Source organism: Juglans microcarpa x Juglans regia, chromosome 1D, assembly GCF_004785595.1.
Source record: "Juglans microcarpa x Juglans regia isolate MS1-56 chromosome 1D, Jm3101_v1.0, whole genome shotgun sequence".
NCBI lineage: Eukaryota > Viridiplantae > Streptophyta > Magnoliopsida > Fagales > Juglandaceae > Juglans > Juglans microcarpa x Juglans regia.
The window spans coordinates 10,683,296-10,696,669 of record NC_054594.1 but is presented as its reverse complement, the minus strand read 5'-3'; the positions used below and the strand labels follow the sequence as shown (position 1 = coordinate 10,696,669).

At 33.5% G+C, this 13,374-nt stretch overlaps 1 protein-coding gene across 2 annotated transcripts; it reads left to right on the top strand.

Moving 5' to 3' along the window:
* The first annotated feature begins 4,148 nt into the window (after positions 1-4,148).
* LOC121250764 (rhodanese-like domain-containing protein 4, chloroplastic) lies at positions 4,149-9,376 on the top strand. Of its 2 annotated transcripts, none has more exons than XM_041149980.1 (8): positions 4,149-4,960; positions 5,760-5,862; positions 5,974-6,060; positions 7,258-7,332; positions 7,449-7,523; positions 7,634-7,714; positions 7,840-7,965; positions 9,045-9,376. In XM_041149980.1, exons 1-8 carry the CDS (start codon positions 4,317-4,319, stop codon positions 9,090-9,092), a joined length of 1,239 nt encoding a protein of 412 aa, XP_041005914.1. In that variant the 5' UTR covers positions 4,149-4,316; the 3' UTR covers positions 9,093-9,376. The 2 variants fall into 2 exon arrangements, with proteins under 2 accessions (XP_041005914.1, XP_041005905.1); XM_041149971.1 differs by having other exon boundaries at positions 4,151-4,960; positions 7,840-8,073.
* Positions 9,377-13,374: the final 3,998 nt, after the last annotated feature.

The following is a 13,374-nucleotide window of genomic DNA, read 5'->3' as shown; positions in this document are numbered from 1 at the left end:
TGAGGTTAAATGGTTTTGAGGCATGGTTGTCACTTATGGGAAAAGGTAACATGTGATGTTTTGATAAATGACATGTAGAGCATGGAACAATTGAATCCATAGAAGTTAAGATAGGTAAATCTTTTTGTAACAAAGATAAGCATGAGTCAGACAAGTGACCCATTCTACAATGCCTTGAATTGTGGACACTTTGTTGAGAAGTAACAAAGGCAGAAACAAGAAATTTATTTAAAGGTAAAATGGATAAAATGGAAGATAAGGTTGTGGGAGACACTCCTATCAACCGAAGATTGTAAAAACCATTGACAACTTCACTCTTCCCAATCGTGCTCCAAGAGAAAAGGTCCTAACACAACATTCATTAGTAAAGAAAACAAAGCAACAATTAATGTCTTGGATTAATCTTTTGCTGAGAGGAGATTGAAATTAAAAGATGAGATGCATAAAACATCTTTGAGAGTAATGGCAGAACTGAGTTGAACATACCCTTATAGGTAACATTGGCATGATTACCATTTGGAAATCTAACTTTAAAGTCAACTATGGTGGGTGAGGAAGTATAAATGGAGGTGCAGCAGATCATATGATCTGTTGCACCCATGTCTATGATCCAAGGAATATAATGTGAAGATGTTGTATGAGAGACTAAGAAATAGGAAGCTATACTAGATATGGTCGAAGGCGAAGGGCAGACTAGAGATGGATCAATGGACTGAACCTGATTTGCAGTTGGTTGTGTAGCTTGAGACTGGAACAAAGCAATGATATGTTGATATTGCTCTTTAGTTAGAACTGCTTGAGAGTTCTTACTGATTTGTTCTTGGTTGGAGAGACTAATTTGGTTAAAAGAAGGGTCAGGTCCTTTGGATCTATTGGTAAGCTTATGGCCAGGAGGGTAGCCATGTAATTTGTAACATCTCTCTGCAGTGTGACCAACTAGATTACAGCGTGTACATGTGGGTTTCTCAAGATTCGGATTGGCCTTAAAACACTTTTTTAGAGAATGGCCTGAGACTTTGCAAAAGGAGCAAAACAATTTGTCTCGTCGTTGGGAACTAAAAGGTTTGGGAATGTCTCGGGTGGGTGGATAATAAGTTTTGATAGCTAAGGCAAGTGTGTCATGGAGATTGGGAAATTGGAGATCTGCTTACGCTTCTCTACTTGTTGGAAGAGAGCATAAACTTCACTCAAGGATGGAGTGGGTTTGAGAAGAATAATCTGGCTTTGATGTTACTGAAGGAATCGTTGAGCCTTATGAGGAATTTCATCATCCAATCACGTTGTTGGTTCTCAAGCACAAGTTTCACGGCACCACATGTGCACGATGGAATAAATTCAAAATTGAAGAGTTCATCAAAGAAACTTTTCAACTTAGAGAAGTAAAGGTTGACAAAATCATCACCTTGGGTAATATTGTGAATGGATTGCTTCAATTCATAGATTCTTAATCGCCCAAAACGTTGTTCGAGTCCAAGCCACAATTCGCAGGCAGTTTCAACATAAACGATACTATTTTTTATTTCAAGGGAAATTGCATTCTGAAGCCAGGTTACAATCATGTCATTGCATTCAAGCCATGATTCTAACAAGGCATCGGTGGAGGAGGATTCAAGAAAAGTACATCAATGAAACCCAGTTTCTTTTTTATTTGCAGTGAACAACAAACGGTGAGTGCCCAAGAGTGGTAGTTTTCAGTAGTAAGAGGATAGTTGGTGAGTAGCATCGCTGGACCATCATTTGGGTTGACAAAATAAGGACTAGAAGGGTCATTTTGGTTGTGGTTGATGGAGGATTTTTTGTGGGTATCTTCAGAAGCCATTGTTATGGCTCTGATACCATAACAGTTTTGGTAATCTTGATTATTTGCAGGGAAGTAGAGAGACAAACGGAAAATGCAAAGAATGGAGAAAACGTTTGCTTGCACTATTCGATTGATTCCTTACAATATGTTGAGCTACTTATATATAGTAATTACAAAGAATCAATAAAAGAATCAGAATTCTAACAAACTTGTACAGTATGTATGAAACAGAATTATAGCTCATGGTATTCTAGAATCATCCTTATTGTGCTGAGATATCATCACTGAGATGGAGCATGTGTCTGAGGTGGCTTGCTGTGATGGCATTTGATGTGGAAAATCTAACAATTAATACATTATTGTTTTGAGATGAGTCTCTTGAATAACACCAGATACAAACCCTTCTCAACCTTGCCTTCTAAAAGTGTTGTCTTGATTCGATTGTCCAAAATAGATAAAGGTGAGTATAAATTAACAAATATTCATTCACAAAACTTTTGCATGGATAGAAGATTGGTCGAAGCCTTGGGACAATGCAAGATGTTTTTAAGGTGGAACTTAGAATGAGAAGTATAAAGACTAGTGCTAGATGAACTAGTGTTTTGATTGTTGAGTTAGCTTATCCATCACCAATCAAAACTATTTCATGACCCTAGTAAGGCTCTTTGAATAGTGAGATTTTCAAGTTGATTTTCTATATATGTATGCATTTGCCTCACTATCAATTAAATTCTTGGTTAGATTGTGCTACCATTGTAGCAATTAAGCAATGAAGGTGGGGTTGGAAATCTTGATAGAAGTAGTCCATCCTATGAAAACAGTCCAAAATATACTTATAGTTTGGCTTACCAATGATCTAATGTGGAGCCTTGTTTGTATTGCTCGTGTTAGCATGTTAGAGAGAGCACTAGCATTGATTTCTTTATATGCATCTTCAAAATCACATCTTTTGAAGATTGATTTTGCATTTCAAAAAAAACTCTCACATTAGATTATGCATCTTTGAACCAAATAATAATAAAATATTATTTTTTATTTTTTTCTTAAAATTGTTTTTTTATATATTTTAAAATTAGTACCAAGTGCTCAAAAATACAAATTCCATATATCTAAATATTACTAATTTCATATATTAAAATGATCAATTGTATCTATAAATATTAATATGTACTAAAATACATTCTGTACCGTCAACTTAATACAAATTTCATATATCAAAATCATCTTAATAAAAATTCCATAAAATTGATTTTAATGGGTAGGAGAGAGAAAAAACAGTAAAATAATATTTGAAAAGTGAATAGTAATTCATAGCTATGCTAGATTTTGAATATGCATAATCTAATGTAGAGCAATTTAGAGAGATTTTATGCAAATATGAAGATGCATAAATCATTGTCAATACTTGGATGATAGCCGCCAGAAGGTTGTGTGATTTTGTCCCTTTCTTGTGAAAAATGTTGAGAGTTGTTTCGAGAACATCTATTTGATGAAGGGAAGCCTTGCTTTTACATGAATAATGCAAAACTAGAAGGATCGGATGCTACAAGCTCTGTTGTTGAAAAACCATCTCATGATTAAGCATATCATCTTGGAAATCAACAAATAGCATAGTATGATTTCAAGGGGCCAAGGAGAAGGATGTAACAAAATAATGGAAGAATGGATTGAGGTCACTGTTAATGAACGAAGTAAAAATCTCCATCATTACCAGACATTGAAATTGACTCTTTAATGAAATACTCGTAATTTTGATTGAGATAAATCAATTTGTTAATAAAGATCACACCTGGCAGTACAAACTTAGACAAAGTTGTGTCATCCATCCAAGAAGTTGATCCTTTTCATCCAAGCAATTTGTGTTGGATTGAGAACTTATTTGTCTTAATCTTTCTAGACTTGATTACGTACCTAAATTGCTAAACTTGTTTAGTATTCAAATATTCATAAATAATATATTTATTTATGAGAAATAATATTTACAGTTTTAAAGTTTATAAATATTTAACAATTTTTTTTTTAAAAAGTGAATAAATACGAGATCTATATAAAAAAAATATAATTAATTTTTTAATAAATAATCTCAATATTTTTAAAAAGATTATTTAATGCTTATTCATTTTCAGCACTACTCAGCTCTTGTACTACCGACTTAAATACCGTGTACTTTGGTAGGTTTTTTTTCTTGTATCTAAAAACTTTCTAAGTTCCTTCTTAGCCACACAATATGGGAATACAAAAAGTCCATCACCACCAAACTTTGATCCACAATTGAAACGCGTCATTTCACCACTGGAAGAAAGCTTATCTCCCATGCCATGTCAGCACCACCCTCCACTCAAAAGACAATCAGCCAAACATACCCTTAGGCTAAGCTTGTCATCCTTTGCTCCATCTCCACCCCGTCATCCTAGAAAGAAACAAAATCTGCATAAACCCTTCATTTCTCACGGTGGTTCAAGCTGTTCCATCAATCCACTGAGCTCCCCAGAAATTGTTTGATACAGAATATGCCATGGAGGCCCTCAATGCAGCATGCTTGACTCCCATGTCCATTCTTCGTGACAGAAAGAAAGAACCCAGAAAATTTTCATCAGTCCCTACTACTTTTCCACTCAAGTTCTCAAGTTCTGCTACTTTATGCAACCATCCATCAACTTTACAAGAATGTTTCTCAAGGGGTATTCAAGGGGGTCTTGTCCTTCTATCTTCAGCTCTTAATACTGGGCTTGCTAGAGCTTTATCATATGAGGAAGCACTTCAACAGTCTGTGACTAGCTCTACAGCTGTGGAACTTGATCCAAGTGGGGTTCTTGATAGTGTATTAAGTTTTGTAACAGAGAATCCTACAGTAATAGCGGGGGGTGCCGCCATTCTGGTGGTTCCCTTGATTTTATCTCAAGTTCTGAAGCAGCCTAAGCCATGGGGTTTTGAGTCAGCCAAAAATGCTTATGCAAAGCTAGGTGATGATGCCAATGCCCAGTTGCTTGATATAAGATCACCGGCGGAATTTAGGCAAGTGGGTAGCCCAGATATCCGGGGTTTAAGAAAGAAGCCGGTGTCTATTGCTTATAAAGGAGCAGACAAGCCTGGGTTCTTGAAAAAGCTTTCTTTGAAGTTCAGAGAACCAGAAAATACTACATTGTTCATTTTAGACAAGTAAGAATTTAAAACGCATTCCTATAGTTTTCCCTCATTTTCTTGTATATAACATAGAGCATATCTATTGCTCCACTGCTTTGGAAAACTAATAGAAAGAAATTTAAAAGAAAAAAAGACTTGACTAGTACTATGCTACCGAAAAGAAAATCTACATGCGGTATTCATACTAGTCATTGTGAAATTTAACATTCTTAATAGATATAGAATATCATAAATCGTTGACTTTTTATTTCAAGAAATCCAGATGAATGGGCAACCATATCTACTGCTTGAGCTGAAATCACCAAATCATGCAGAGATTGTGGTGTCCTGGATCAATTTCTTTCCATTAATGACGCAGTAAAATAGCAGGTAGAACAGATTCGGGAGATTTTATAGCTATGGATATTGCAAACTATTCTTAACATATAATGCTCCCAACCCCCCGGGGTCCCATTTAATTGAAATACAAGCAGCCAAGATTGGTGTGAACGTACGTGAATGCCATGTATTGTTGTCCAATCATGCAGGTTCCGGATTTGAATTATTGACTATACGAGGGTGCTATATATTTTTCATCTTCCACATTGTTGAGATTGGTTACAAATCTGCAGTCTGTATCATGATTACTTCTTAATTAATTCAAGCAGCCATAGGCTTGGTCATATTTGAAATTTCAGATCAATCAATCATATGATCATTTTCTCTTTCACATGATTTGCAATTGCCTAGCAGACTCGGTGACATCTCACTTGATCTTTGTTATTATAACGGATAATATATGGAGCTAATGTTGCTGAGCTTTTTGTGAAGCCAGATTTAATGGAAATTCTGAATTGGTTGCGGAGTTGGTCACTGTAAATGGATTCAAAGCTGCATATGCAATAAATGATGGTGCAGAAGGACCACGAGGATGGATGGTCTTCCCTTTCTTCTTCTGATATTTTCTTTGGATGCTTTGAAGATAACATCCAAATCTTATGTATGCCTGAAACATTATCACTCAGAAACTTTATTGTGTAAATTTTCAGAATAGTGGTCTTCCATGGATACCACCAAGGAAAGCATTGAGTCTTGATCTTAGCAATTTGACAGATGCTATTGGTGGCACAGTCGGAGTATGTTTCTAAGCTTTTAGTTATTTGTTTACTGCATTATGGAAAATCTGTCTTCTGATTGAACTATTGAATGCCCATTTGACTTTATCTCTCTTAGCCTTTCTTCCCTTCTTTTGTCAATCTTACACTTTGAAGTCAAATTTATTGTTGTTGATGTGTTGATCATTAGTACAAATTTAGATAGAAATTATATTAACTCAGTTGATCTGGGGTTTTATCCTACTAGGTTCATATGTTGGACAACTCTAATAAATATTCGGTATTTTATATCTGGTTCATTGAGAACATGGAAAGCAAGTTTCATTGGAAATTTTTGAACATTTAATACTTTGCCCGATTACAATAATGTTCCCTACAGTCCACAAGAGATGATGTGCTTTCCTTTTCAGGCTATCCAATGATGAAAGCCTCAGAAATGAAAGGATTTATCCATATAACTTTCATCTAGTGCGGCATGGAAGGAGTACAAGTTTTTTTTTTTTTTTTTTTTTTTTTTTTTTTGTGGGGGGGGGGGGGGGGGGGGGGATATTGCTATATGATTTTTTTTTTTAATTTCTGATAAGTTTTCTTTCTTCTTAGCCTGCGTTTGGATGTTGAGTTGAGGTCAACTCTTTATAAATAGTGGAGGAAGTTATGTGAGACTTATCTAAACTAAGTTTAAAGTGTGTTTGAATGTTAAAATAAGTTTAGTGCTTTTTATGGGAAGTTAAAAAAGGTTGTGGGTCCCACATATAAAAATGTGTTAAATTGAAAAAGGTTGTAGGTTCTACGTGTAAGGAGATTTTGAGTTGAGATGAGTTTAGTAACTTGAAGGTTAGGTGTTTGGATGTTAGACTCAGCTTAAAATTAAACTGAGCTCAGCTGAATTTTGCAACCAAACGCAGCCTTAATGTAATATGAATGCATTTGTTCTCTATATTGGGATTGATAGTGGCATTTATGTGTAAAAATAGATGTTTCTTTTTTTTTCTAAATAGAGATGGTAAATACATTTCGTCATCATTTTGTTATTGTGTAAATATGCTAGATTATTCTGGCACTCCTTGTACAGTTATTGAATTGACCAAAACAGAATCAATTCTCAGTTATCATGGGGCCAGCAGCTTACCCATTAGCTTATCTCTTCTTTTAAACATTTTTGCCTTTATGTTTTCTGAAATGGACTTTATATGCTTTATGATGATGACTGTTGTGCAGGAGGGTTTAGATGCCTTGAATGTTACCCTTGGGATTGCTGCAGCCGCTGGGTTAGGTTTATTGGCTTTTTCAGAGGTTTGGATGAAAACTCCTTAATTTTGTTTCCTTTTTTTTATTATTTTCTTACTGTATTTGATTTTCTATGTGACATGATCAGAAATTGCATTTGATGGTTTATTACATCTTTTTAGATAGAAACAATACTCCAAGTATTAGGCTCAGCTGCAATTGTTCAGTTTGTGAGCAAGAAACTCCTATTTGCTGAGGTGAGTTTCCAATGCCCTTCTGTACTTAACATTTTTCATTTATAAAATATCAACCGTGCCGTGTAATCCAAGTCTAGTTTAGAATTTTGCTAAATTGCTTCATATGACAGAATCGAAAGGAAACTATACAACAACTTGATGAGTTCTTGAACACAAAGGTTGCACCTAAGGAGCTTGGTGATGAAATAAAGGTGTCTGAACTTCGTGTGAAATTTGTGTTTCTATTACTTTTCTTGAAAAGTCAAATGCAAATACTTTTGCAGAAATATTCACGGTTATATCCTCTTTACTTATTCTGAATTGTCCGGAATTTCAGCAAATTGGAAAGGCTCTTCTACCATCACCCGTGATTATCAATGCTCTCCCTCCAGCTGTTGATTCAATCCCAGAGCCTGCTACCACTGATAATACTGTACAAAAAGCAGTAGCTGGTGATTCAAAGGTAGAAACAGATGGAAAAGCTACTCCTGAAATAAATTCAGTGCCCAAAACCGAAGTTAAAGCAGAATCGCTTCCTGGATTTTCAAAATCACTTTCTCCATATCCATACGTAATTATCACTTCCACTGCTTTAGGAATTCCATAATTTTTCTGCTTCACTCTATTTGCTTGGAATTTGAAGGTTATGATATGCTCATTAGTGGCTAATTATTTAATGCAATGCGGTACATTTGAATTCATGGTGTGGGTATTGGAATGTGGTATGCTCTTATACATGGTTAGCTGACTTGTTGGTGCACATTGGGGGTTGAGCACATGAGTGCGCGAGTGCGTGTGTCTATGTGTGCATTTATGTTTGTGCATGCCATTTTCTAGCCTTGTGGGGAGCTTTTTGTTTGCTATAGTTTGCACTAGACCTTTCTATAGATATTATACATAAGTAAGCATAAAGAGAATTAGAACACCACAGGATACCATTTAAGGATAAAATAGTGCAGTGACAGTTCGGAATAACCTCAAAATATCATATCTTAAGTATGACCAAACCAAATTTACTATTCAAAAAATAGATCATACCATTCTTTTTTACTTCTTAAATCTCTTGATTAAATCATTTATTTATTTAAAAAGCTAAAAACTGGGATTGCTAGATTTAGAAAAAACCAAAAATGGAACATACCACATCAGAGGTTGCACATTCAAGAACAAAGGTCCAGCAGGGTAAGGAATCCTTTGGCTCCTTATGGATAGGGTTGTGTATGTACATTACTTAAAAGGCTGTTATCTAGCAGGTTAATGTGACCTATGAATCTGCAGGTACCTTTATGGATATTTGATCTACCATTCCCCACCTTTTTTTCTTATTCCCCCACCTGTTTTCAAGAGAGAGAAGTGATGTAATTGAATAATAATTTATAGGATAATAGAAAGATAATCTTGTAGGCAAGACATAATTGCTGATGTAAATTGTTGCTTAATGATGTAATTGCTGATCCAATGAAATGTTCAAGCATTTGTTGAGTTAATTCTGTGGGATATGCACTGAAAAAATGCTCGCCTTCTTTTCCTTCCTGGTTGCAGTATCCAGATTTGAAGCCCCCAACATCTCCATCGCCATCGCAGCCGTAGAGTTGTTGTAATTGCATAAGAATATAGCAGTTTGTTTCTATGACAAGCAGCTGTTGTCGGGGGATTGGCAAAGCTAGTTTGTGAAAATTTTCAGCTTACATGATATCTTAGATCCATAGTAAAGAATAAAAAAAAAAATACACTGCTATGAGCTATGAAACAGAAATCTTTCATGCCATTTTCCTTTTGTTTCTTATGCTACTTTGTGTAATCATTGGGTGTCTTTTGGTTGGGATTTCTGTATTAGATATATTCGGATAAGGAGACCAGTATTTCTTTCACAAGTTTTGAGTTTGCAACAGAACGACTGTATGTCCATGTGCTTCTGGGTGCATCAAGGATTGGGGAAGGTGGGGGAGGTAAAAACACTAGCTTTATATTCCTGAATATGCAACCTTGGAGAAGAGAATCTTATTTTGTTAGAATGGAAATGCATAATTGTCTATGAACTTTCTCTAAAATTGCATTTTCAACATGTGATGCTTATAATTGAAGACTGGTTATTCTACTGTGTTTGTTCTGGATTGGAGCATGGGCACCTTTAGGGCTAGTTTGGATTTTGAGATGAAATGGTTTTAGATGAAAGTTGAAAAAAATATTGTTATAATATTATTATTATTTTGAGGTTTGAAAAAATTGAATTATTTATTATATTTTTTGTGAAAATTTGAAAAAGTTGAAATGATGAGATGAGATGAAACACTTCTGAATCCAAACGAATGTGAAAGTATGACTTTGTAGTTTGTAAGATTTGTGTCCCAACCTCTTCATATATTGGGGAAAAAAACCAGAGCTTTCTGAAGCTGGTGCTTCCAAGGGCATCTCTTCTTTTTTTTTTTTTTTTTTTTTTTTTTTATAAACAAAGATTTCATTGAATCAAACAAAACAAATGTCCTTACACAGTATTGCTTCTCTCAAGCCAAACAGCTTGTGATACAAAAGGACACTCCTCCCACCAAATTTCAGTATCTTCTATCCCCATGCATGTCTTGTTAAAAGATGAGCAGTTGAGTTTCCCAATCTATTAACAAAAGAAATATGAATATCCCTAAAAGCACTCATCAACCTTCTTATATCTTTGAGTAAGTAATCAAAATCTGTTAAAAAAGAAGCGCCATCCTGTAATGCATTGACCAAAACCAAGCAATCAGTTTCTAGTATATTAAACAACTGCCTCTTAATATATTAACAATTTGCTTAAACTGAAGTGTTAAATAATATATAGATGCTACTCAAACTCACTCGTTCTGGACCATCCGATGCACAAGGAACACACAAGTTTAAGGCCTAGTTTGGATAGTGAAAGTGTTTCATCTCATATCATCATTACAATTTTTTCTAATTCTCACACAAAATATAATAAACAATTCAACTTTTTCAAATCTCAAAACAATAATAATATTAAAAAATAATATTCTAATAATATTTTATTCAACTTTTAATTTTCATCTAAAATCATCTCGTCACATCTTACTATCCAAACCGCACCTAAGTATAGTTTTTACTGTTTTATTTATTAATGAATGACACATAATGCTATTGTCTCTTACACCATTGTGTTGTGGGTTATTACTTAGGTTTAGAATATGTGCAATATTGTTTTTAGAATATGCTTACTCAAAAGAATACCATTCCTTAATTTTTTCTATCCATCAACATTAACAGAAAATGCACGGTAGGATCATCGACTATAACGTTTCATCTTTATTTTATTTCCTGAAAGACAGGAAATAGTTTTTCTATAATAAAGAATGTTTACAATTTTAAAAACTAAATTACTATTAAAAAAAGTTAAAAAAATAAAAGGCTAAATTACTATTTATATCCATATGAGTCTTTGTGGTAATAATGATGTTTCGAATTGATCTCTTCCTCGGTCTCGTTTGGATGTTTAGCTGAATTAAGATGAATTAAATTCGTTATGAATAGTAGTGAGTTAAAATAGTGTAGTGAATTTTGTGGGGTCCACTTAAGATGAATTTAGATGTGTTTGGATGTTAAGATGAGTTTAAATTATTTATGAGAAGTTGAAAAAGGTTGTGGGTCCTACGTATAAATAAGTGTTGAGTTGAAAAATGTTTAGTGATTTGAGAGTTAAGTGTTTGGATGCTAAACTCAACTTAAAATTAGACTGAACTCAGTTCAACCCAAGTTTCAAACGGAACCTTAGTTTACTGACGGAAAAAGCTAGCGTGACACCTAAGTATTAGTTATAACAAATCATAAGTTGACACATGTCAAGAGGATTTCTCTATGTGGCCACCAGGCACAAGCACCAGTCGTAGTTGCCACCATTTTTTCCCTAATTATGGCAGTTACACAAACGAAATTATCTTTTCTCAAAGTTTCACACAAAATATAATAAATAATTTAATTTTTTCAAATTTTAAAATAAAAATTATATTAAAAAATTATATTCTAATAATATTTTATTCTACTTTCAACTTTTATTTCATCTTATTTTGTGTAACCAAACGAAGTCTAAATTTCTTAACATTTTTTCTGGTGTCGCATATTGAATATTACCTCATAGAAGACGTATTTACCGACTTATACAATGCATCCCATAAAGAACCTAGTGAGAAAACTCTCATATATAGTGTTTGAGAGCTTCTCGATGCTCACTTGAATGGTTGAATTCAACATTGTTATGAAGGCATATATTTTCAAGTCGCCATAGAAGGATAAGGAAACCTCCTCTGCCATTCTTAATGCTTTATCACTTTATTAAAGAGAAATTCTATACGAAAATCTTACACTTACACATCTACTTAATTAACATGTGATTTGTCATTTTTATTATTTTATCTTAATGCTTAAATATGTATGTGTTTAATTACAATAACAAAAATAACAAATCACATATACGTGTGTTTAAGCATTGAGATAGAAGGGCAACAAAGCTTAAATATGTGTGTTTAAACATAAACATATTTAAATATTAGGATAGAATGGCAAAAATGACAAATCACATGTTGGTTCGGTGGACGTGTGTGGTATATAAAACTTCTTTGTAGCATTTCTCTTCCATGAAATCCCACCCAGCAAAGGAAATTTCACCTTCTCCATCTCTATCTCCAGCCTGCAGAAAAAATAGGCACTGCGATCTTCACTATGTAAATATATGCCGATCCAACTAAATGTATAGATACAACAGTCGTGATTAAAGAATGCGAGGTTTATTAGGTGCCCTTAAATATATGGGACAATTGCATATTAATGTTTTTGTGTGCTATTTAGGTGCAAAAATAATCATTCTGTATTGTGATGGAACATCAAGCTATACGGTAGTGTGCCAATGAAGATAATGTATTAATATTTCATGAGGCACTTGTCTAAAGATGTATTTTAACCCAATTTTAAGTATCGAGGGCGCAACAAAACACTAGTCCATGGAAATAATTAAACGTAGTTTGCAATGAAAATAATTCGTTGCTAGTAATTTTAAAAGAGTTTGCATTTCGTTACAAATGAATGTATTCACAATGATTTTCATTAGTTGCAACTGCCTCATTTGCTTTTACAACTCATCTCATTATTATAATTTTTTTAAATTCCTACACAAAATAAAATATAAACAATTCATCTTTTTTAAATCTCAAAACAAAAATAATATTAAAAAAATATATTCTAATAACATTTTATTCAACTTTTAATTTTAATCTCAATTCATATCATCTTATCTGTGAAAACAAATGAAACAATATATTTAGAAGGACAACATTTTGGTTGGAAACATATTTGCAATAAAATTTTCACAACCACCGTAATTTCGTGACACTACAGATTTGTCTCTTGACGTGGCACTACAGATTATTAAAAAAATTAAAAATATATATATTTAAAACAAAATGGCCCAATATATATATATATATATATAATAAAAAAAGGAAAACTAAAATCATGTATTGCCTCTACCCTTTTATGTTTATGTTTTTATTTATTTATTTTAATAAGTCACATAGCACAATATTATAGTCCTATGGCAAAATGAGTAGTATAAAGCATAGTAACATTTATCTTTGTAAAGATTTATTCACAGTTCCCTTTGTATAGAACTCAGAATAACAAAGATTGATATCAAAAATATACTGACAGAACCAGCAAGATTCAACGTAATACAAATCTTACAACAGAATCAGAAAATAACAAGAAAATATAACAATATCAAGAATAATAATCGAAGAAATAATCAAAGAAATAAAGAATAAAAGAATAAATGGAAATAAAGAATCAACACAGCAGATTTATGTGGTTCGACCCTAATGGTCTACGTCCACCG

What these genes read in the sequence shown, in the direction of transcription:
- LOC121250764 (XM_041149971.1), top strand. Translation starts at nt 4,317, where the DNA reads ATGGAGGCCCTCAATGCAGCATGCTTGACTCCCATGTCCATTCTTCGT. An exon ending in GTTTATTGGCTTTTTCAGAG is followed by an intron (nt 7,333 to 7,448) that starts GTTTGGATGAAA and finishes ACATCTTTTTAG; the next exon opens with ATAGAAACAATACTCCAAGT. An exon ending in AGCTTGGTGATGAAATAAAG is followed by an intron (nt 7,715 to 7,839) that starts GTGTCTGAACTT and finishes CCGGAATTTCAG; the next exon opens with CAAATTGGAAAGGCTCTTCT.